The 26,584-nt window shown below is 42.7% G+C and overlaps 1 protein-coding gene across 3 annotated transcripts in view; it reads right to left on the bottom strand.

Moving 5' to 3' along the window:
• anos1 (anosmin 1) overlaps window positions 1–16,805 on the bottom strand; it is a 42,831-nt gene extending 26,026 nt beyond the window's left edge. Inside the window, exons 1-2 of one of the 3 annotated variants that reach the window (XM_081720907.1) lie at window positions 15,952–16,805; window positions 9,509–9,556 (exon numbers count right to left, since the gene is read on the bottom strand). In XM_081720907.1, coding sequence (XP_081577033.1) covers window positions 9,509–9,556; window positions 15,952–16,128 — 225 coding nt within the window. In that variant the 5' untranslated portion in view covers window positions 16,129–16,805. The remainder of the gene's footprint in view (window positions 1–9,508; window positions 9,557–15,951) is intronic. The other 2 variants (XM_081720906.1, XM_027032830.3) reach the window with 2 other exon arrangements.
• Between the last annotated feature and the right edge of the window lie 9,779 nt (window positions 16,806–26,584).

Below are 26,584 nucleotides of genomic sequence, written 5' to 3'. Positions count from 1 at the left end.
AAGAGAGTAATTTGTATTTGTGTGCAGAGAGCAGTGAGCAGGGGGAGAGCAGTGTACGTGCGCACACAATGAGTATGTGTGCGTGTGCATGTGCGTGTGCGTGTGTCTCAAGATGGTGCTCTGTGTGGAGACTATTACAGCTGGGGTAACACTCAAAACTAAAACTCTGGGTTTTTTTCTGTAACATTGATTGTGTTTCAGTGATGAAACAACAACCCTTCTTTATGTGGTAGCTCAGTGGTTAAGGTACTTCACTTCTAATCAGAAGGTTCCTGGTTCAAGCTCCACCACTGCCGCTGTTACCACTGTTGGGCCCCTGAGCAAGACCCTTAACCCTCAATTGCTCAAGTTGTGCTCAGTCATAATTGTAAGTCTCTTTGGATAAAAGCATCAGCTAAATGCCATAAATGTAAATGTGGTATTTAAGTCAATTACATTAGTCACATGTCCCCTCTGTGTGGGCAGCACAAATATCAAACACCATTCAGTTGACAATGACTGATCACAGATTTGGCTAGTGTTGTAGAATCTGCAATCTTGCAGATTGTAAATGCTGTCAATGCCATAGACCACACAACACATGTCTGAATGTTGGGAGTGTGTACATGTGCCTATATGTGCTTGTGAATGTGTGTGTATGTGGGTGTGAGCGTGTGTATACAACCCCAGTAGGGGGTCGAAGGATTCCAGCACACTTAAGTGTGTCAGTGGATTAAGTCATGTCAAGGTTGGAATCTCCAGCTCTTCAACTCGCAACATGATTCCCACACCCCTAGTCTAACACACACACACACACACACACACAGACACGAGTCATCTCTCATCGCCAGTCCAGCGCTGCTGTGGATCAAATTGCTGGCCAGCTTCAAAGCAGCTCAGTTTGTGTTTGTAATGTTTCCGGAGCATTGCACTGGCGACATCATGGTGTGCTCTGGGTTGGGTTCACATACTCTCCCTAATTACTGCCACAGACATGGAGGAAACGCCAACCTGCTCTGCTCTGTCTCATCCCACCTCCTTTCATGGAAGAGCTGTCAAACCATCTTGTGTGTTTACAACTGTTGTGTTTAAGACAGAGCTGGACACTTGGTACCCTGGTGGTGTATTCATCACTTTTTTGGGCGGTCCTGACTTGTAGGGGTGTCCTGATCTTTTTGAGACACAGTATAAATCTAATCCCCATGCAAGATGATGTCCCCATGCATAATCTCATTTGCATAATTTAATGCAAAACTGATTCTTGGATTACCAGATGACAGTACGTTCACCCATAATTATGAATAGAATAGAAGGTTGTTGGAAGACTTACATTTCTGCTCCTGATTTGCCATCTCTTTTACTCTGACTGAGGCAAATGTAGTCAGCATACTTAGTGTTATTGCTATTAAATTAAAACATTAAATTAAAAAATGTTATTAAAAACATTAAGAATTTTACAGCAAATGCAGATGGTAGAACCTCGAACAACCGCCACGAACAAATTTCACTTTTATACTCCACACAGCATTTTTTAAATAAGCTCATAGTGGAACAGCACCTGCATTCATCATTCGCACACTGTTCTTTTTAATATTTTCAACCAATCATCGATTTTCTTACACTAGCCTGGTTTGTCATGGTAAGGAGTTTTTGGTTTGTGCACAAACAGCCAGAAATCACCAGGCGAGCACCCTGACCGAACAAAAACGCCTCGCAGGCGATCAAAATAGGAGTTGTCTAGGAAGCTTGAACTTGCCTTAATGGACGTCCTCGCTTCCAGATGCGCATGGCTGGATGCTGCACTTACACTGCACAGCTGTCTGATTCACAGAGCAAACACAGCCTTGCATACGGACATTCTCAGAGTATCGCTTTAATTATTGATTTAAACACGAGCGGAGAGGCAGACAATAAAGAGGCCTGGGAGGCATCTTTCTACAAGTTGGGGGGGGGCGTTGTAAGGAGAAAGAAAGAAAGAAAGAAAGAGGAGAAAAAGGGATGGAGGCAGTGGTCATGAATTATACATGTGGCCCACAATCGCAGGAGCCTGGTTAATTTATGAGCAGCGCGAACCGAACGGGCAGGACTGTGCTTTGTCTGTGCTGAAGCAGAACAGAGCTTCACGTTAATACTTTATGACTCTTCAAGTCCCACTCAGACAGCAGCAATCCTCTGGCGAGTATCTCTTACGGAAACCAGCCCATTCAGCAGCCATTACAGGTCAGCGCTCACCTTCCTGGAGACCTGTCGATGAACGCTAATAAAGCTCAGAGGAGAGGGGAGGTCATGTTTCAGCCCTCGTAACGTGATATTATTCTGCCGTCCCTCCGGGCTTGGTTTGGATTGCGCTGCAATCGGCCCGGCAGGATGTGTCTTTCAGATCGGGCTCAGGTGAGATAACAGCAGTGGCGTGCGTCGATGTGTGGGGGACCCCGGGAAACGCCAGCCCCGCTGAGAGGTTCCGCGAGGGCCCATGTTGGACACCGTATCTGATGTACTGTACATGCAGAACCTCTTTAAGCGTCCCCCAATATTTCAGAGGTGCTGACTGAAACACTCACTGTGTAAGAGTGATGATGGATGCCAGGAAGGAGTGTGGTGCTGAGAGGAGCTTTCCGGGCAGTTTTCCCAAGCCACAGAGCAGAGAACGCAGCTCTGCTTCGTCTCCGCACCATGCTCGCAGAACGACTCCGAATGTTATTTACTACTGCGCATATCCCAGTGCTTTTACCTTTAACTGTCACCAGTGTCATGATATACACTGATATTTTTCCACATCATTTAAAAAAGCTAATGTTGAATTTGGTTAAAATGCTAATAAATGAAATAAAACTGCCATCATTAGCATTATGCAAATAACAAATGATATGCTAATGAGGGGCTACTAAGTTCCATTCACTGCTAGCCACATTAGCATGTTCAAGCGAGCACTCCCATTACTTACCACCTTATCACATTAAAGCATTTTCATCGCATTCTCTCAAAAGACAGCCCATTTGTGTCTTAAAAACAAGTTTATGCTTTACAGCAATGAACACATTTAGAGCAATGGGGTATTAAAAAGTACAATCAATGAAATGTTACCAGTGAGAGAGCATGGTCACTCATCATCTGCAGTTCGAACACAGCTTGAACCAACACAGTTGCACAGATGGACATCTGGTTCTGATTAATGTGCACCATAGAGGGCCAGGTCTGAGGGTGTCATTAAGTCTCAGATATTTGAATGCGCTGAGTGCAATTGACCGCCTCTCAGTCAACGGCTAAAAAGAGCACACTCCCAGAGCAAACACTTTTCTGTGTGCTGGCTCCTCGCTTGCACAAACACCTCCACTTCTCACAACCACGACACACTCCAGTTAAAACATGGGCAGACTGTCACTGACGAGAAAGAGCCTTTCTTCTCACAGAGTCTTTTTTTTCCCACTTCATCTGAAAAGACAGTAGAGGTGAATCCCAGTTAGAGATTCCCAGAGAACTGTAATCAGAAGGGAGTCCTGTAGTACTCTGCCTATGTCCCTGCAGGCTGGAGGGGCTCGAGGCTTATCATCGGATTAGGATAGATAAACGGATGGATGACTGCATGATTGGAGACAGGCGAGGTCTTAATGCCTTCTTATGACACAACCAGCAGGCTGGTGATAACCTAGGGCATGCCAGGGCACATTTCTACGGATATCCAAACTAACGGGCACCAACGACAAAAACAGTGATTAACGTGAATGCTCTGTAACAAAACACACGGCTAGCTTCAACCGCCCAGACTGGTGGAGGATCTGACCTGGGCACTGGGCTGAAACAAAACAAATCAACGCCATTCAAAGAAGGTGGCCAGCCTGACCTGGACAGATAAACAAAGAGGCTGAGAAGCCTACAGAACTCAAAAGAGGCAGAGAAGCCTACAGAAATGAGAAAGACCATCTTTCTGCTACACTATCATTCCTGCTTAAACCAAGACGTTGCAGTCTGTTCTGATTAAAACCCACCCACAGAGGATATTAAAATAGGAGCCATTATCTGACACAGAAAGGCATCCAACAGAGAATAAAAAATACGATTAGCCCATAATCGCTTCTAATTCATCGCGGGGCAGTATAATGTTGAGCTGGTCTTGAGGTGTAAGCTGTAGCAATGCTAAATGCAGCATGGCTTAAAAACAAAGCTTGTCTGGGTACACAAGCTGATTTCTAATTATGACTGCAAATGTGCATATGAGCACAGAGACAGCAAATACACTGGTGATGTCATTTAAGAAATGAAAGGCTCAGGTGTTGGCTGTAACAGGGTTTCTAACAGAGTAGGTGGTTCATACGTGACATGGATTATGGTCAAGTAGCTTTGGGTTTCTCCTCTTTAAAACACTGAGTTTAAAGCGTGCGTGCGTGCGTGCGTGCGTAAGTGTGTAAGTGCCCACGCTCACTGCTGGACCCTACTTCTGTCTGCATGATTGTCTCCTTCACTGTGGTTTCTGCCACCCACCACAGTGAATAACGCACCACACAGCCCCTCCCTCTGCCTCTACACTATCACTACTAACAGCTATGACCCCATCACATGCTCTCCTGCTGGGCCTGACCTAACAGCCCTTACCACCCACACACACTCACACACTCTCACACATGCACACACACGCACGTCCGTGAGTGCACACGAGCAAACACCTTTAGACTGACAAATCTGGAAGTTAAATGAACTCCGTCGTTTGTTTCTGTAAGGAACCAAACGAAGAGGAGGAGCACATTTGCGGGAAACTGTGATGTCATGGACATAAGAGAAAATAGAAACAAATCTGTGAGTTTATTTGGTGTGTGTGTGTGTGTGGGGGGGGGGGTGCTCGGGTTTTATGGGTGACTATGTGACTTCAAAAGCAGGTAGAGGAGAACCAAACTGCTGCATAGGTCATGGACGATGTAAGAGTGACAAATAAATAACTCAAAAGCATGGGATCAGATACATGGGTTGAACCCCCACCCAGGAAAGGCTGTGTGTAAGATGGTGCTCCATGATCCTGATCCAGGCCTCCATTCAGGCTCTGCTCTTTCTAGGGCTCTTCTGAAGGCCACGCCGCTGACATTTGTGAGGTGGGTGTTGAGAGCTTGCCAGGCTCTTGCCACCAAAAGGTGTTCTGAAGTGCTTCTTGACAGACGCAGACACAACCACCAGAGTCCTCCCCCGCCCCCCGTCAACGAGCTGCAGGAAATGACGACCACACAGTGAGCGTGGAAAATCACCGCAACATGCTGGTCTACACACACATGCCTCTCCTGAAGTCGTGTCAACTCTGTCTCAAAGAAAAACAAAGCCTGTGAGCTACACACAGCAAGTGCTACAACTGCAATTTAACTTGGAGCCTCCTTGAAAAGCGGTTTGGAACAGAAGTAGTGGAGAAGGAGCACAAAGGAGCGACTCGGAGCCGTCCGGGAGCCGCCGGTGTACTCCTGTTCCCATGTTCCTCCCAAACACTTTCACCAGATTTCACTTCGAAATCTGAAAGGGCCAAGGACACGGACATGTGAATGAAAGCACAAATAAAACACTGTTTGTTCTCCAACAGAGACTCTTCTCTCAATAGCTCCAGCTCAGTCAAAAGATGGCCCCGGTAAAGGCGATCTGGCTGCCCTGTTCCCATGCTGCCTATCTGCGCCACGGTGCAATTAAGCAGCACGTCCGCAGACGTCACTGGACTAAAGAGTCTTTCTGTTGGCAAGCACCAGGAGACCTTCGGGAGGGAGTGAAAGAGAAACCAAGGCCACAGTCATTCTGTTCCTGCTCACAGAGAGCCCTAGCTAGACATGAATGGAACGGTTCTGTTCGGCTGCATAACAACCGCAGAAACTGTTCACCAAGGCTGCTCTCACTTAAATCAAATCAAACACCCAGAAAGTTGTCAAATGTTTTGGACATGCAAAGGCCAGAGCTTTTCTCTCTGTGGAAAAGGAGGTCGCCTGAAAGATAAAGAAACCAAATGACAAAAAGGGCAGGACAAAAGCTGCTAGCATTCCGCTATTTGGCACGCTGGCCTCCTGGTGGGGCCGGGTCTGAAAAGAGGTTGATGCTGGTGCTATAGAATGCTAATGAAGGCCCAAAACCACCACATCCTCTCCCTCTCTCTCTCTCTCTCTCTCTCTCTCTCTCTCTCTCTCTCTCTCTCTCCCCTCTCTCTCTCCCTCCTTTCTCTCTCTCTCTCTCTCTCTCCTCTCTTTCTCTCTCCTCTCTCTCTCTCTCTCTCTCCTCTCTCTCTCTCCCCTCTCTCTCTCCCTCCTCTCTCTCTCTCTCCTCTCTCTCTCCTCTCTTTCTCTCTCCTCTCTCTCTCTCTCTCTCTCTCTCCTCTCTCCTCTCTCTCTCTCCCCTCTCTCTCTCCCTCCTCTCTCTCTCTCTCTCCTCTCTCTCTCTCTCTCTCTCCCCTCTCTCCCCTCTCTCTCTCTCTCTCTCCCTCATTGATTTTCTCTTTCTCCGACTCCCCCCCTCTCTGTGTGACAGGGCGAGAGGGGTTAATTACCATAACAACTGGACGTTAATGGGACAGAAGCACGTTGAGGCAGAGACAGACACTGCAGAGGAGATGGCCAATATCCCCCCTCCTCCCCCATCTGGAAATAACTGCAAAGGCTTTGATTTCCAAAAGTGCTGATGGACTAGGGAGGTCAGGCCGTCATTGTTTAAATAATTAACCCGTGTGTGTGTAGCTTTTGTCAACGCAGAGGCCCCATGATGGGCTGTTTGAGAGGAAAGGAACTACATCAGCAGTCGTTCTCTGGGTGTGTGTGTGTGTGTGTGTGTGTATGTGTGTGTGTGTGTGTGTGTGTGTGTGTGTGTGTCTGTCTGTGTTTTACTGTGATAAGGGCATTTTCTCAAGCAAATACTGTGCTTTACCTTGAGTCATGTAAGGTGTAACTGAAGTGAAAAGGTTAACATGCCCCCACCAACCGAGCACACACACACACACAAACACACAAGCATGCATATAAACACACACACACACACACATTCAAGCTGTACGCCAGAACAATGTTTGGTCACTGTTTAAATTAGCCCAGTGTGGTCCTTCCTTTGTGATTTAAAGACCCTGTGAATGTCTTTCCAAACATTTCAGTTCATTACAAGGAGATACAGGACTGTAGAAGTAGCCAAACTCTACACTCACATTTGCTTAGATTAACAATCCTTATCCTTAATGGTGCAAAGAAAAAAACCCTCAAAAACCTGCTTTGTGATTACTATTACTGTTGTCTTTGCTATTTAAAGCTTACACTCAATTTCACAGACATACAATTACTGTAAAAAATAAATTCCAGAATGGGGTAAGATGAAAACATGATGAATGAATATGAACCTCAAAGAAATGTTAAGAAGATTCTTTGGATGAAGAATGGTAACTTCAAGTCAGAAAACCTTAGCAAACAAAGTTAACAATTTAGAAAATAATTGTTAATAGAAAAGTTGGTCTTCTGTGTACAGTTAAATTGTTCATCTGTGTCCTACCCCAATGTTAGTTATGTTGCTAGTATTTATGTTGTAATTTTCATTTACCATATATTCCCTAATTAATATGCTTGCAGGTACAACAACCACTGGTAAATGTAGCCACTGGTAAATGTAACCACTGGTAAATGTAGCCACTGGTAAATGTAACCACTGGTAAATGTAGCCACTGGTAAATGTAACCACTGGTAAAAGTAGCCACTGGTAAATGTAACCACTGGTAAAAGTAGCCACTGGTAAATGTAGCCACTGGTAAATGTAACCACTGGTAAATGTAGCCACTGGTAAATGTAACCACTGGTAAATGTAACCACTGGTAAATGTAGCCACTGGTAAATGTAACCACTGGTAAATGTAGCCACTGGTAAATGTAACCACTGGTAAATGTAACCACTGGTAAATGTAGCCACTGGTAAATGTAACCACTGGTAAATGTAACCACTGGTAAATGCAACCACTGGTAAATGTAGCCACTGGTAAACTGATGATAAAGCTGGCTTGCTCACATTGCAGCATGTATCTACCTAGACTAAATTAGTTAGCAAAAAAGAAGATATTACTCTTTTAATATTGTTTTCCTGTTAAGCTAATTATTCAAAAGCTACAAGATTGTAAACATTGATTTTCACGTTGATGACTTCAAGCAGATGATGTACAGTTACATATCACCCTCTCTAAAAACTAGGACTGTCTCCAGATTAAAGCATTTTTGGTGTGCTTTTTTTTTTTTTTACACTTTTTATATTAATCACCAATACTACTTCTCTTATTTTAAAATCTGTTGTTACTGTTAGTTCAATTTCAAACATGTTAAATTGTGTGGTTACGCCATAGGAAAACAAAAAAAAAAATCACAAAGTAAATTTGCAGGCTGGTTTGTTGTGACTGGTGTCTAGAAAAAAAGTACACCAGAAAATTGTGTACACATCCAAACTGACAATGACTTCATGAACAGAAAGAAAGACAGAATCAAAAAGACATTGCCTGGTGACCGTAGTGGACTCTGCACTGCCAGCCCAAGGGAGGAACAGTAATGAAGAGTGAATTCGTTCTGCCAGCCGCATATAACAAACTCTTCACCTGCTCTTTAACGTTCTCAGACCACCTCATTAGCTCACACCTACAGATAAAAGCAGAATAGCTCAGGGAAATGAATTACCATGTTGCTGTGCCTGTGTCTGGCTCTGGGCCCTGTTTACAGAGGCTGTATAAAGAAACCACATGGCTTTATAAGCAAAGGGAATCCAGGAAATAGCACATAAAGGTTAGGCAGCACTGAAGTCTTATCCTAGATTAATCACAATGGTAAACCAAGCTAAAAATGACCTTCTTTCATACACAAAAGTACACAGTGTACTGTGGCTATCCTTCTCTGTTCCGGCTTCAGATGGTCAGGGTTAACTAGTTCTTATTTGTCTACAGTGAAAGTCTGACGTAAGCGAGCAGTAATTTGTCACCAACTGAAAAAAAACTGGTTTCTCACATACACGCTGGTCTAATTCAATTTTTAAAAAATGAATAATAATAATAAATATAAATGAAAAAAACTGACATGATCATACTGTGATTCAAATGAAGGAGAGACTGCTCTCTTTTTCAGGCTCTCTCTCTCAGCTTCTCTCTGTCCCTGTGTGGATTTGCTTGCCCTGAGTCTGCTTGAGAGAATAACACCATCACAATAAACATTCCAAGTTCTGCCACAGTTATCAGAACAAAGTACCAGCCACCAACACCACGCACCATGCTGCCTGTTCGTGTGTGTGTGTGTGTGTGTGTGTTTCCAGGATCCCAGTGACATCTGGCTGACATTTACAAAGCACAGCATCTGTCTACACACAACCTTTATAAAACATGCAGATCTCACCATCTCCAGCTCCTCAGTTCGTATAAAATCGTACTATAACACGGCAAACTCAGTGACCTTAAACCCATAGCTTATTCCAGACAGTCTCAGACATTCCCAGTCTTTTAATGCAGAGTGTGACACGGGGTATAGGGATGACCCTTATTCCCACAGAGTTTAATCAGCTCAGTCTAAGACTGTTACCTTGGAGCACTGCTTATGATTCTGACACCACGCCAAAGATCCGTTACCCTGTAGAGAAAGAAAAGAAAAGACAACGTTATAAAACGAAGCTCAGTCTTTTTTTGGGTAGCAGGAAACATACAGCTCATAACTAATTGTGCAATGGTCATAATGCACAGGGATATGTCTACTGCAGATGTATTCAGACCACAATTTTCGAGGCCCAGGTCCTGTAGAGGTTCCACGCTTTATCTCGGAGTCCGGTTTGACGACAAAGTGGCCAACCAGTTACATTAAGCAGGGGATTACAAAATCCATGGCTGGGTTTAGATTTGAAGTCCAGATTTGAACTCCACTGGCCTTCCGTGAATAACTTATAACTTATAACATATTAAATGCTTATTACCACCTAATTACTTTCAGCTAAAATGCTATTATGATCTGCTTACTAAAAAGAAGCATATTTTTCATTGATGGAAATAACAATAATAAGAAGAAGAAGAAGAAGTAAATAATATGTAGTAATAGTAGCAACTAAAAGCCACCACTGTATTTTTTTATGCTGTGATGTTGCTACAAAAAAGAGCTTTTAAATGTATTGAAGTTTACTGCTAATCAACTACAAATTACTGTGGTTCCTAGAGGTGCTTGCAGTAGCTATAGACCTTAACCATGAGTTCACATTACACATTAACTAAAATCAGGATACAGGAGTACAGCACAACCCATCAGACAGCAGGTGCACACCTGCTCTGGCACAAGAACTTATACAGAGATCACATACCAAGACCCACAGCTCAGTCGGGTGTTAACATGGCTCTCTGCAAAGACCTGTTCCAAACAGCTGTAGAAGGCTGTGATGATATCCACAGAACCCTGGACCCACAAGATCCATCAGATTTCACGCCATATAGATAAATAAATATCACAGACTAAGGATGAGGTGACTATCTGGCACTAGGCTCATTTGAAGTAGTCATAAGAATGCCCAAGTTGCAAGCAGATCTTAGACCAGTAATGTGCAAACAGATCTTACAACAGCACACTTTGTCTCAAAGGGGAGATATATGCTTAAACTGTTACCATGAGATGTGAGTCTAGTGCCTACCTTTGGCTGCGTTTAATATCAAACCTCTCGTCGGCATGCTAGTGTGGTCTCAGTAGTACTATAATTACACATACATTTGCCAGTCATCCAAGAGGAACAGGTGAAACTACAGAAGTGGTCTGACTGGAATTTTAACAAGTTAATGCTAAGGAGGCAGAGGAGGTTTGTATTACAGCAGACAAAATGATTTACTGGGCTTCTCTGACAACAACATCAAGCTGAGATCAGTAACCAAGAAGTCAAATATCTACACAGAATTTCCATTAAACAAAAATGCTAAAATGAAAGATAACTGTTTTCTTTCTTACACACACACACACACACACACACACACACACACAAAAGGAGAGGGAAGCAGTGGGCATTCAAACTTTCACGAGGCTCCAAACCAGAAAGTCTGCTCAGGTTCAATGTCAAGTTCAAAGGCTTTTTGAACAATGTAATCCACTGGAAATTCCCCAAGAAACCTTGGGAAAGAACTTATCATTAATGACTAAATTTGTGATCCAGTACCGGAGGGTGCTACACACTCAGTGTCAAGGATCACGGTCAACCAGCATCAAAGGCAAGCCAAAGCTGAGAGTGGAACCACCCGTCCCTTTTAGCGAGATACCACTCCTCGTCAGAGGGAAACCGGGTTTCATTCGGCTTCACCTCAGCAGAACTCTTAACAGCCAGAAAAGTAGAAATGAAAAAATTAAAGTCAGACTTGAGCTATTTTGGAAAATCTGACGTAAACTATTAAAGAATGTACAGTAAGTAGATAGTAAGTAGTAGTAAGCAGATTTTTATGCATAATCTATAATTTAGTTCCTATAGTAAATCATGGATATTTTTCTGAAGACTTTCATGAAGAGGAATGATTGTTGAATCATCCTTTCACCACATGCCACTGTTTGAAACAAACGCCAGCCTCTAATTCATCCCAAGTCCACGCCCCATCAGAGGGGCAGACGGGGCAATGGCATTGTTCTGACCACGATCTCTCACACCTCTTCAGTCCCATCCACCAAGCTGTCAGGCTTCCTTACCAGAGTTTAACTGCAGCTCAGTGGGTGCATTCACCCAGCTGCTGCAGAACTGACCCCATCATGTCACTGACCTGCCCTGTGATAATTATAGGGCACACGCACCATCCTTGTGTTGGAAGAGGCCAATTCAAACCACTTTTAACCTTCGATCCATAATCAATTGGGAGCTCTTAGTTGTGTCAATAGAAGAAGCCATCTCTCCACACCAGTTCTGCATCTACACGTCCGTGTGCGTGTGTGCGGGGAAGGTGGTTGGAGTTAGAAACGTTTTGTTTGGCAATAGAGATACAGATCTCAAGATCACCAAAACCAATACTGAGAAGAAACCAAAATCTGCTATTATATGTACCATTAGTCTTATTTTCTTGGGAAAATTTGTCTTAAGGAGACTAAGTTGCTGTGTCATTATCTGTTCATACAAATCAATGTTTCTACTATTGACTTCTCATGTTTACACACACAGAGCTTGACAGGGGTTGCTGGTGAGATCCTACAGATTACATATCACGTGGTACTTTGCAAGGATTAACTGTCCCACGTCATGTGACATAGGCACGTGGCATTACCGATGTGTCACACCAGATACATTTTACTACAGTGGCAAAAAAAAACATACTCATGGCATGACGTTTCTATGGTACGGCGTGTTCCGCTCTAACCAACCTACTAATAACCCCTTATCAGAGTTCCATAATGCTGCAAACGTGCAGCTGCTGAATTCCTGGGTAGATATGGCTTGAAGTATCGTAGTCTGCAGCCATAAAGAGGTACTCCAGACCCACAGATGTTTGTGGATGTGACGGGCCGTGCGGTGGACTGTGATGGGCTCTGTGTGTTTATGTGTTGTGTGTGGGGCTCGGAGAGTTAAGATAAGGCCTCCTTCTGCTCACCCGTAAGCCAAAGAGGCCCATCTGGCTCACCCCAGCACATAAAACCTGCAAATGCACACCACACACATAGTACACATACATTTGAGCTGAGGTGGCTTCAATCTAACAGCTTCCCTAAGTTGATGAAAAAATGAAATGCTAAATTTGTCAGTGCCCTGTGTTATGTGGTGGTCAAGCACCACCACAGTATGAGCACTGGAGAGAGAATCAAAGCCTGTGTACACGTCAATTAGTAAATAATGTTGAGGTAACTGATATGTTAGGTAATCTCTTATAATAGTATAATATAATATATAATAATATAATGTAATCTGAAATAGGCATTTCTGTCCAAAAAACATTTTGCCCAGGACTAACAATCAATCACATTCATGTTGATCTCATCTTGATGTGTGTCAGCTATGTGTGATCTGCTCCCATCCTGTTCTCCTGCTATAATCTTACATAGCAATACTGAGATGAGGGCTCAGCTGTACCAGACAGACACTAAACCGGTACATGGACAGACAGATGGCATGAGCCTTCCTCTGCTGTGTCCTGTAGAATTCAAGAGGTCATTGAAAGGGTTTGTTTAAATTTATTCTGGAATACATAGTTTATGTCTGAATTATGCTTTAGTCTAATAATTCCAGTGGCAGCAGCTGCTTATATAGAATATGGGAAATAATTGTTCCATGGTTTAGCTTTTAGAATATGATATTTGTCTAAAAAAAAAAAAAAACAGAGCAAAAAAATTACTGAAGAATTAAATCTGAGGAAATGAATTTGGAAGAACTCTTGGATGATTAAGTCACAGAATAGGAAGAAATAAGTTCAAAAATGGAAAAAATAATACAGGTTTTAAATTTACAGCCTTTGAGTTCTCTGAGTGGCCACAGCAACAATTAGCATGGGACCGCTAGCAAAGCTAATTAAATGAGTAATGTAAGCTAACTGGTAGAGTTATAGGCCATTTACCACTCTCAACAGTGGCTTAAAAAAAATAGCTGGCCTGCCCAAACATTTTCTCAGTAAAATTCAGTGTGTGTATGTTTGTGTGTCTGTGTGTGTCTGTATTTGTATCTTTAGGTAGTGAAGCTTGGCAACATAAGTCTCAATTCATTTCCCTGTCTTTGCTAATCAAAAAAGCTATACATACAACTGTTAGTGACTGAGGTGTTTGACTCTGTTCCCGGAGCTATTTCATATCAAAGCCAAAGACAAGGGAACATGGCAAAAACTACTTTTCAAATGTTTGTCTTTCCTTCGGATTAAAACATACATCTCTTGGGCCAGGCGCATTAGTTGAACAAGAGCCAGATGGGAGGAATGAAAAGCTTAATTTAAAATCTAATATATTTTATGACTCCAAATGGACTAGCAGGACCTCTCTGACACACCTTTGGCTTAACAGGACTGCACATAAATAATCAGGCACAAGGCGGATGCTTTCCAAACGTACTGTAGAACAGAGTCTCTCTTTCAGTTCCACATGAGTAGCTGCTGTATTTTACGGCTGGGTGTTCCCCTCTGTCTATTGTGGGAAGGTGAGAGATCACCCATATGTGAGCATACACATCCATAAATACATTTGGTATTTGGACTTTTAATATGAAATAACACTAAATACACAAATTGCATTTTACACTACATACAACAGCTTGCATTGATGATCTGCTCTAATGCACTGATGATTACTTGTGCCCCCATATATTGCTATGCCAAACATAACTGGATAAAACTATCAATGATAGAACCATAAATACATTAACTGGCAGCGGACACCTAGTAATGTCACAGATGAATACAACCCAAGAAATTGCATTCTAACTTTTTTTTTTATTATTCTAATTGATTTAACAATCACACTTGTAATGACTAATGAATCCAAGCAGGAAACTAGAGACAACAAACACAAAGGGAGAAAAGTAAAACTTTTGTCGTCTTATTTCTGTGGCCGGCACCGCTGCCATGGCGCTCCTCTATCCGCTCGTGAATGCCGGCGCTGGTAACAAGGCTCGAGGAGCTATGGGACAGTGGTAGTAATAAGATCTGCTATAGAAGGCTCGATCCGCCTGCTAATGGCAACGTTACACCAGCGACCCATTAAATCCTCGCAGTGGGAGAGAGGGCCCCTGTTTAGCAGGACGGTGACCCCACCACCACAACTTCACACAGAGAGCAAGGGTCTTCTGAGGAGGGTGACATTGGCATTTGGTGGCCAGGCTGGTTGGGGGGGGCGTGTGTTTTTGCAGCTGACCAGACCTCCAATTTCCACATGAAAGAGTTCCGAGCACAGAGAACGTCCAGACTAGACTATGCAGAGCATCGGTAACAATTGCATTCTATTCCCAGAGGTTCCCGACTTGTTCTGCCAGCTCCGTATTGAGGACATTATTCATCTCTACGCTGGCTGCAGCACTTTTCCCTGCTCCCCCAACAACACTGGAGAAAAGAACACGCTGCAGAGTTTCAAAGTCACCTAATGGAGTTAAATATCTCAGTTCATATCTGTCAGATTCAGAGCACTGAACTCATATTTTTATTTAGAATGAATTTCGAAATTAATGTTCAGTCAGATATCTCACCTTTCTTTTGCTTTTTAAAATATTTTTCAGTTATTAACAGTGAGTTTGATCTCTTTCAGACTTTCATGCTTTCCGTTTCACACCACAGACAAAAACAAAGAAAAGTCTCTAAAAACATAATGCAGTTTTGGATGTGCACTGATCAATAAACTTTGATCGACTCCCCGGTTTTCAAGAAAGAAAAGGAAGCTAGAACACAATTTAGAATTTAACTGTATGGATTTAGAATGTATATACATGGTATAAATAGTGATGGTGGGAAACAAAGTACTGAAGAATACTAAAGAGATATTCTGCTTAGTGAGGGGTGAACGCCGTTCTGACATGACAGACCAGACCCTCAGAAGACAAGAAGGCTCATGTGTTTAGCTCCATTAGACTGGTCTAAACACAGTGTGAACAAACAGTTTGAAATATCTGTACATGCAGATAGGCATGATCATCAGGCAATGCACACTGACAAGTTCACACTGTACTGGCTATCATTGACGAGCAAACGTGAAAGATTAAGGGAGAACTTCATGGGAGACGTCCCTTCCCCACCACAGTGCTTTGAGCCTGTTCACCTATTCAACCAACTTTGTTCTTGTTTTAACTATTTTTGTTTCCACTGCCTATTGAACAGCTGCGCTTTGCCATTCGGGGGTATTACTAAAATACCAATTCTCCATCCATAACAAATGTGTTTCTGAGTGCAGAGCTAAAGTTTAACTCAAAGTTTTACCCAATTCCACAAAACAGAGTCACGGCAATAATGTCAACAGCCTTAAAATGGACATTTCCCAGTACATTAACGCGTATTTCAACAGTTGCATTGCCCGCTGAAGCTCTTATTTATATCGCCAAATCCGCGGAAACGTGAATGTACCTGGAAATGCTTGAAAAAAGTTGAAATGCGAGTGATGTGCAGGCTGAGGCATCTCGAGGCGCACCTCGCGCGGTAGACGCTCCCGATGGAGAAGGACTCGTCGCGCCTCCCGGGGCTCGCGGCGGCCGTAATCCACACAGCGACGGTCAGGCACACGCTCGCGGAGCTGGACAGCATCGTGCACGGATCCTCTCCCGGTCAGCGCACGTCCTCCGCTTGGAAACTGAAGAAAGTTTCATTATCCACCGGGGAGGAGCCGGAGCCTCGCGCTGGAACGCTATTGGAGGCGCTCGGCGTGATTGGCGCGTGCTGTGAGCCTCGGCGCGAGCAGGTACTTTGGTGCCCGAGGGGGGGTCTCGTGGTCAAGGGTTTATTTTGAAGTTGGTTTTGGAAGCAGTAGTAACTACGGGAACGTACAGGCATGCAATCTTTTTTTTTTTTTTTTTCTTTTTTTTTTAAGCAAGCACTAATGCAATGTTACGTAAGAAAAAGATGAAAGCGATTATTTTAATATATGTCATAGTGACATGGTGAATCAAAAGCTGTTTGTTTAAGCATCTTGTTCGTCTTTGTATATTTTCTGTTTTCTTGCAGAGTAAGCATGAACGCTTGCTAAGGTTCCATGTCATCTGTAAGCCACTTGTGGGGAAGTGTTATGTCATCTGATTTGACTTGACAGTGGCTGCTTGAGCCCAGTCATATCCAAGCAGTTCTTCTCAAGCAGAGCATTGTCTGAAAATATTCACAACTGACCCAAACTTTAACTTCTTTTGTAGCCTTGTTATTTTACTATCGCAACAAATACTGCAGGATGTCAGAGAAATAACTTTTTTTTTAGCTTATCACCACTAAAAAAAAAAAAAAAAAAAAAGAGGTAGTTAATTAGTGAGCTCCCGGGAGTGTTGAGGACACGCCGCTCTGACTTAACTTTTCTGCATCTCCTGGGCAAGCTTATCTGGCCACTGGTGCAGTGTTCCTGTCTAATGAGCCTTTATGGACATCCCTCTTACGCAGAGCAGGACAGAACGTGGGATCCGGCCTGGCAAGCCACCTTGCCCTGGGCCACCCTGCATCCGGGCCAGCTCATACCTCCATAATGAAGCGAGGAGTCAGCCTAGTTCAGGCCGTGTGTCCCGAGGGCAAACTGCTGCCAAGCATAACTCATATTTTTGTGTAAGGGTTGCCCAGCCTTCTGACCACACACAGCGAGCTGGATTTCAGGAGCTTGATGGCGCCTGTGCCCCGTCCGCTAGAACGCGTGTGCTCGGGAAGGGACTGGTTGGTAGGAGTCCACGGAGCCTTTCCGTGGGGTAAGACCACGTATGCGTGCCACGTTTTTTATGCCCCATGCCACCAGTGCAGGGTGGGCGGGCACAGCAGGATCCACAGTGAGAGATCCGTGGCCACTCTTAAAACCAGTTACACACGGATGTCTGTGTTGCTTAAACCTTTGCGTAATGGCTTAATTTGTTGCCTTACTGCAGCCATGTGTTGGTGACGAGGGGAGGGGGGGTTTATGGTGTGTGGACAGGGAAGGGAACTGACGGTGTGCGGTCCTAATGCCTCCTCCTGCCCCAGACGCACGGCTCTGCACACTACCGGCAGTGATCTCAGGCAGGACAGAGGCGAGGTGTTTATCTGCGCCTGTGCAGGTCGTGCCTCTTTCCACTTATTAATGCTGCCCCCCGTCTCCATCGGCAACTTATGTTTCCATGGGTAAGTAAAATAACACCCACTTTGTCTGTAATTAGGAATTAGACATGTAGAATGCCTACTTGAAGCATGGTTGACTGAAGACAGTATGAAAGCTTACTTAAATACTTAAATCTGAGAGTAACAATCACCCCACATAATGCATGTTCAAGGTCAGTAGACGAATGTATAAAGGAGGACTGAGTGTCTGATGAACAGTCTTTTGGATTAGACATTACTGTCGTGGTTAATCTGACACTTCCTATGGACATCGCACTTTGTGACTCAGCCGCTGTCAGAAGTTCAGAAGCACCTGGAATTCGTCAGACTGAAGCGTTTGCATTTTCTTGGAATAATATTGCTTGTTTGATTGTAAAATATACATCTTTGAGGATGTATTCCTGGGGCTGCAAGTCTTTTGACTCCTTCATTTCTAACTCATTTAAAGAGCGTGGGAGCGTTTTTGGACTTACATCATACTTAAAACATTTTTAAAAAGACTCGTAAAGTATTTTTACTAAATCGTTTTAAAACAAAATCGTTTTAAAACAAAAAAAGAAATCCAAAAGGTAAAAGTTGTTTTTTTTTCCAGACATGTGGTCCACCATGCGCGTAAACTCATTCACTACTGAGTAACATGGTGTCTGGCTATGAGGCAGTCACACTGGAAACTGCTCAAATGCACTAAACAGAGCAAACACAAGTTCGGCAGCTCAGGAGATGACAGAGCAGAGGGAGTTGTTCTGTCATGTCTTCCGAGACACTGCAGTGGAGGCCTGCTGTGGTAGTTCAAACATGGCTTTGTTCCCACTCTACCTGCTTTGCTTTATTCTCTCAGTTCACTTCAAACGAAATGTAAGTGAGTTTCCAACACAATAGCGAAGGCAGTCAGTCCAAAAAAACGGCACCGACAGCTTCCTTTGATCCTTGACTGTTTTGAGAGTCGCCGGTGTTGCCTTAGCCGGAGCGATGAGACAGGACCATGCTGTGTAGCGTTTTACATCCCTTCATGTAGACTGCTGTGGGATTCCTCCAAATGATTAATTTAATAAGCAGAAATATGGGTGTGTTAACAAAAGACGACGTTGACACCACTGGGAAGGCGATCCTAGTTGTATTGTTCCAAAGACAATAGAAAGGCGGTTTCACATTTCAGCCCCTATGTGAGGTAAAGCTTTTCCTGTTGCCTGGGTAGTTAATGCCACGCATCTTTGATCCCTAAAGCGGCAGGTGTACCTTTGTCACACACACCTTTGTAAAAGTGTGTGCATGTGTATACTCGCATAGAAGGTACAGCATTGCTTTGGACACGCTAAAATAAACAATAAGCAGGGTTTTTTTTATTATTTCTCTATCAAAAACTTTTGTAATGAAGATGTTTTTCCTGGATTTGTTTTAATGCAGCATTTTGTTTTTGTTGGTTTGTATTTTAATCATCTTAAATTGCCTTAAAAGTCAGATAATAGTTAATTTAATCAAGCTTATAAAGAAGTCTGATAGACATGTTCTGCATTGGAGAAAGTGTTGAAATGTTCATTAGATAACACTGACATGTACCGCAAACTTTAAATGCCCTTTCAGAACAATGATAAGACCTTAATGTTCATAAATTCAGTAGAGTGTGACATAGGATTTCTTAATCATGCCTACTTTTGGGTTGCTCTAGGTTAAATAGGATGTGACCTGTCTCAAGAGCTCTTTCAGGTCTAAGACACCAACTGTTCTGTCATGGATGAGTATGGAGGTATAGACACAGAATAAGACTTTGACACACTCCCACACTGTGGCTGTTGATACAAAATGAAATTTGAGCCAAAGGACACTCCTAGAGAGAGAGAGAGAGAGAGAGAGAGAGAGAGAGAGAGAGAGAGAGAGTATGAGAAGTGCCATTTGTTTGAATCATTTTTGAGTTATCAATGTTGCAATGTTATAATGGACCACTAGGAGGAGGTATTTAACGTCTTAGAGACTGAAACAAATAAAAAAAGATAACTTCCAATATGTATCATCTAACCTAAATATTATTATTTTTAATATTGTGCCATCTTAAATCACTCTGATGAAAAGTCAAACGTGAGTGTGTAAAGTATTAGATGAGCCAGTTTCATCTTCTCAAAAAAAGCTTTCTGTAACCAAATCTCTCTGGCGCTTTTACCCTCTGACATTGGTTATTTTACTAAATCACCCTCATTTGACTTTACACACGTGTAGTGATGAATGGTGTAGTGTGACCATGGTTACCAGCTCGATGCACCAACAATGCCAACTTTATAAATATACTTCAGATATGAGGATTGGGCTAAAAAGGTGTTTAGGTTTGAGATTATTTTCCAATACTGGACCCTGCCTGTGGCTCAACTTTGCTTTCTTTGTTTAGAAACACTCAGTCTCTGTTTATGATTTACTCCATTAATATTTTATTAATGACATCATATTTTTCATACTCCCTCTGTATGACACTTAAGGGAGGTAACGGCACTGTTAGACCTATACAACAGACCTTCCAGGTTTGGCAGGGAAATTCTCCTATTTAACAGTCATGATTACAGACTACTCTGCTATTTCTGTCCAATCTGTCCATTTCTGGGCACTCAGCATAAACTAATCTTGCCTACACAGCCCCTAAAGCTCAGCAGGGTACAGGTTAGGCACTACCACAAAACCCCTGAAGGGAGACTTCATCAATGTGATGGACACAGCTTCTCCTAGAGTCAGAACTCTTATCTGACTGCAGCACGTTGGTATAGCCCTGAACAATGGTACAAGCTATCCCTGTAATTGTTGGTAGTTATCACTCACGATAGTGATTAAGTTGACTGTAGAGTTATGGGGCTCATTCGTTTTGGGAACGTGTGAAATATTGTCAGGTTTATTATAAAGGATAAGAAGAAGGTGACCACTAGATGGCACTGTTTACATGCGCCCTGACGCGGTTTGTCTGTTACACACGTTGTCCTTTGTGCCGCCCCCCAACTCATCCTTTGTGTGTGTTAGTTGCCCTTTTACACTGAGGGAGGTCTCTCCCCTTACCTCAACCACAGGAAGAGTTCAAAAGGCAAGGGCAAATTCTGACAAAGCACACTTCAAAGCTCACTTCAGAAGCACACTTCAAAGCACCCAACAAAAGCTTTGGAACACAGTCCTCATATTTTAGTAATAACAGGGTTGGTAGAGAGCAAATTAAATACTGAATTAGATTAATGACAAGATTAATTTTATAACACACCCACATCCATTCACAAAGAGAGAGAGAGAGAGAGAGAGAGAGAGAGAGAGAGAGAGAGAGAGAGAGAGAGAGAGAGAACTTTTCTAATCTATTTTTTATCTTATTTTGTACAATTAAATCCCTTAAATATATTCTGGCATGGACTGACAAGAATTTTTGACTTAATATTTGCAAAGAGAATGGTTGTATCCATAGGTATGGATAGCTCTACATCACTACACCTACACAGTAATTATACAGGGAGGAGGGGCACGAAAGAGGGATGGGGTCAAAAGACTGGGGGCGGGGGGGGGCAGATTGAGAGAGAAAACATAAATGAGACAGGAAGAGAGTGAGAGAGGGAGGGGCAAGACAAAAATAGAGATAAAAAAGAGACCAGAGGAAAAAAAGGAAGAGAGTGAAAATAAGATTGAGAGAGCGGGAGAAAGAGAGAGTGAGAGAGAGAGGGAGAGAGAGAGAGAGAGGGAGAGAGAGAGAGAGAGGGAGAGAGAGAGAGAGAGAGAGAGAGAGAGGGAGAGAGAGAGAGAGAGAGGGCATATTGTAACAAAGCATATAATACTCAAAGTCAAATGTATTTATATAGCGCTTTTTACAACAATTGTTAACACAAAGCATCTTTACAAATGTTCAAGTCCAAGTCCCCAGTGAGCAAGCCAATGGTGAAAGTGGCAAGGAAAATCTCCCTAGAGCACGAGGAAGAAACCTTGAGAGGAACCGAGACTCAAAGGAGCGGGCATCCTCCCCTGGCCGAGTATAATACTGTATTACTGGCTGGCTGACAATCTCTCACTGCAACCTACTTTGTCCGGGGCCAAGCACTGTATCCTGCTGTGCTGTGGTATCTTTCTCACAAGTGGGCCAAACCCCCCATGGCAGAGTGGCCTGCCTTACTCACCACACATTCACAGGGAGAGAGTCTCTGCACTAAACAGGGCCGCGATTACAAGGTGGAAAAGCGCACAATACACTCTGGTGCATCAGTCTAATGGGAGCTGAGGCACGTTCATTAACATTTCATTTCAGTATAACACTACTCTAACATAAATTTGTTGTTAATCTGTTAATGTTCTGTCTGTGGAATCAGAATCGCATTGGCCTTGTCATCAGAGATTTTATGGTTAATCGAATGTTTTGCATAAATTGGCAAATACAATTATATAATTGCTTCTAAACGCACACATTCCCCTCTCACTTATAACTGACAGTTCCTCGGTGTGGAGGAGTATTTTTGCTCTCACAGTCGATACACTGAGACTTTGAAACTGCGTTTCAGTCGACCCTAAAAAAGCTTCATCTGTGTTTCTCTTTAAATCAAAGCTCCAAACCTCATTCCCTCGTTTTTGTGAATAAACATAAAATCAAATAATATGAAAATAATTAAGTAAGCACATACTGGACTGTCTACGTTATTGTCTGGATTGTTGAACAGTGGTAATGGGTAGACAAGCTTTTATCTAAAGTATTGAATAGATCAATTTGGTCAACTTATGTTTCTTTAAATATGCTTTTAAATGTGCACATGCTTACTTATTCACTATTCAGAGTGAAAACATATAACAACGTCAAAATAGTCTGTAACACAGAAACCTGTGTCAGACCATAGTCTGTAACCCGTGTCCTCCCACATATTCGGAATGATCTGAATCAAATATCATTCTAACACATCCCAGTCTCAGGAAATGAACACAGAATAAAATTCTGAAAAATCAAACAGCAAATTATGAAATGTCCAAGCACAATAGACATCAAAACAACAACTTTAACAAAACTAACAACTAAATCACAGTTACAAAAGCAGCTGCACAGGTGAGTCATATAAGATTGAATGCCAATTAGCAGTACAAAAAGGGTCTGATAAATTAAAAGTCTTGTAGGAACCAGTCTTGGCACTCATGAAAACATTTGCCAAACACAGACAGACTGCACTGACAAAAAATACCCGCAAGGACAGGCAGATACTCAACAGTACAGTTCCCAAACAGACAAGATTAGAACCTCAATATATTACCACACAACTGAAACAATTCCTTTGTGACCCAACCTCAAGAAATCTTCATCTCATAGGTTTTACATGTTGTTTCAATATTCCAAAATATTAGTGCCCCCTTATAAGACTGTTGGTCTTTCTCATGTGAGGCATGTAATGAACACTGAAATCAACTCAGTTCCACATTGAAATCAGCTCAGTTCCGCAACACAATTATCCTGAATGCAAAAAAAATCACATTCCCTGTTCTGCACAGCAACCGTGCTGATTTACAACAACAGATTCTACAGAAGAGGCGTGCTAAGACCCACTGGCTGGTCTGAATGGGATTTGGCAGACAAAGTTGGGAGGAAGAGAGTGGAAAAGATAAAAAGATCATGAGCTTGGCTGTGGCCCTTTGAAAGTCAAAATGGTTTAGGAGCAAAGTGAAGCCTGAACTCTGCCAGAGATTCAAAGGAAAAGCCATGAGCCCCAGTATAATGCTAGCTGATGATCTGCAAGTGTGAGCTGCAAAATGAAATACATTTCAAATAAATAAATCAAAACATAACATTTAGAACATTTTATAGGAAGCCTTGTCAGGATTCCCCACGATTCCAGGCCACAGACAGTTTTGTTGTGTGTTTATCTCTCTGTGTGTGTGTGTGTGTGTGTGTGTGTGTGTGTGTGTGTGTGTGTGTGTGTGTGTGTATGCGTGCACAGCCTGCTCCTGCTCTTTCTCTCCTCATGCTGTCATCTTACGCAACAAATAAAATATCTCTTTATCTCTTCTTACCTTTGCCTCATTGTAGTTAAAGCAAACACAAGGCTTGGTATAACAAAAGCTTCATGGCATCTTAATACCTCTTAACACCTTGTGAGTGGAAAATGAAAAAACACAGAAGCAGTGATCAGTGACTGGACCATAGCAAGCGTTCCATCCTCCTAGACCTTTTCATGTACCCTGTTTGCCTCAATATATCTTCACAGGGCATTTTTACGTCTTTCTGAATTGTAACATAATCATAGAACATAAAACTATTATGTAATATAGATTTCATTACACAGAAAACAACACTGACAAGACTGGATAATCTGCTTGTACTTTGACTTAATACATCAGTCATAGTGAAACAGAAAAAAAAATAGGCTCGTAAGTATCAATTCCTCTTTAAGAACATTAAAAGGAAGTTGCACGTAAGCCTGATACTGTCGGCTTCTGTGGTTGACATCTGCATTTCTGGAATGTGCCACACTCTGCATAAGCCTTCCTGAGTTGACATTTGTTGCTATGATGCAAAGGCACTTCTGGGACAAGGGTCATCAACCTTTGACCTCAGCTCTTAAGTTTCTGACATCTGTTTGCTAGCCCCCCACCCCCCACCCTCACCAACCCCCAAAGACTATTGGGTGTACCGTTGTGGCAGTTCACTGGAACGTTCTCCCTCTCTCCACCCTGATGATCTACTGCACATATCAGTCTGTTTCCCTATGACTCGTGTACGACTGCTCTAGCCCTGGGTGCACAACGTGCTTTCCTCCTTTTTTTCCTTATTGATCATGCACATGGCAAAATCCCAGGTGTTGAATTATTTCTTCCAGCATTCCTTTGTGTCCACTTGAACATAAAAAAACACTGTGTGTGGTAATTCAATGCTGAGGTGTTGTTTTTTTTCCTTCTTCTGAATCACACGGGTTGCACACACTGCTATTTGTCAGCAGAGAAGCAGGCGGATGTAACATTGTTATATGGCTCTTGTTCTCTTTCTCTCTCTCTCTGTATCTCCATTGATACTGTTGCTGTAGAGGTGGGGGATGGGTGGTATGTGTGCAGTCTGTGCGTACACATTTACCCACAGCTTCCTGATTTCCGTCTGGCACACTAACACACACAAACCAGACTCCCCCTCCATATTCTCTGTTTACAATCCATACCAACAAGCTAGACTCTACAGGACAGATTCAATATGTCGATATGGTGTATAGTGCATGGAGGATATGAATGTGTGTGTCTCTCTCTCTCTCTCTCTCTCACACACACACACACACACACACACTCCAGTGTAGTGTAACTGGGGACGCCCTTCCCCCACAGCTGAATATTTACTGCGGTGCTTGGCAGTGTCTAGAAAGGTCATGTGACCCTCATCAGTCTGGCTGTGTGGGGGAGGGAAGGCGGATTGAACCTGCTTTTGTTAGGAGGTCAGCACCAACTCCACAGCAGGGAAGCTCTCATACCGTAATGCCCATAAAAGCCACACCCGGAAGGTCTGAGGGCGAGTGCTGCAAGGAGCCTTGGTGTGAGCCACTGCAAAGTCACCGTGTCTCGAGCTTCACAGTGGTGTAAGAGGAGAGGCTTTTTAGTGGGTGCCTGAACGGCGAGATGATGACGGCCCGAGTGCGAAAGAGCACCATGGGGCGGGGTGTGGTGGTCAAGACTGGTCTCAAACTAGCCATCGCTGATGCAATACACTGCAACACCATTCTGAAGGTCCTCAGAAAGAGAACACACACTCAACTTTGCTTTCATTACGAACTCTCCTGTCTGGATAACTAATAGCTGGTTATTCAGTGGCTCCAGTTTTGGGGTTGTATCACCTTAGCCAGATTTGTTACATTTTCCACCCAAAATTAGATTAAACAGATTTGTCCGTTGTCGGCCAGGGGAGGATGGGCCCTGCCTTTGGCTCTTGGTTCCTATCAAGGTTTCTTTGCCACCATCATCTTTGGCTTGCTCACTGCGGGCTAGGACTTAGACATTTGTATACAACGGCTGTTGTGTATATATATAATAAAATGTATGATATATAAATTTGACTTTGATTTGATTTAAACGGGGGCATCATTTGAATACAAACAAATCGCCTTTCCAGAAACACTGGACATATTTCAGAACACTGTCTGTTTTCATACCTGTAGCAGAAGCACTGTGTCTATGTATCAAAGGGGGAAACGTGACCACCTTAACCCCCACATGCTCATCTACACAGCTTTAAATCACACCCCTCAGCAGCATTAATAAAATGCCCTCCACCAGATCATCCTACTGTTCGAATATTACTCTTTGAGACTTGTTCTGCAGAAACAACGCTGCGTACTGAACTGTCGTTACAGAATTGCTGTGTGATAAAAGTTCTAGTATGATGGAGGCCGTGCTCTGTGTTCTGACGTACGACGTTATATGATATGGTGTGGCACTCCTGTGGTGTGGCCTTATAGTATTATATGTGTATGATTTTTGTGATATAAGGCTAATGATCAATTATTGTAAAACAGAATGACCAGAAAGATCATTAGAATAAACTATTAATTAAAATGATTTTGAAAAAAATATTTTCTACAAAACACATTTAGAGCTACGCCGATGTAGGCCTACATTAAGATTATAATATGATTATAATATAATTATAAGATTATAATATTCTTACAATAAAATTGGTTACCACTTAAAATATTCATATCGACAAACCTCGGTACCATATTTGTTTTCGATGCTTTGGGGGGGAAAAACGAAAAAAAAACAAACAAAAAAAAACTAAGATTAAAAAATAAATATTTCGCTATTTAATGCTATACCAAATGCGAATATTTCCCACGGTGTTTTGTTTTTTTTTGGAAACAACTGCGCTGATATTTCAACATTTACGGGAGCCAGAGGAATGTGACACACTAATGCGGGGCTGTAATGATGTCAACTTGTTATTTACTTTCCAAATCTGAATGACTGAGCAAGGCGAAAGGGGAATTAA

This window comes from Electrophorus electricus, chromosome 9 (genome assembly GCF_041902795.1).
Source record: "Electrophorus electricus isolate QZ-2024a chromosome 9, ASM4190279v1, whole genome shotgun sequence".
Taxonomy (NCBI): Eukaryota; Metazoa; Chordata; class Actinopteri; order Gymnotiformes; family Gymnotidae; genus Electrophorus; species Electrophorus electricus.
The sequence above is the reverse complement of the archived record's forward strand: the minus strand, read 5'-3'. Positions and strand labels throughout refer to the sequence as shown.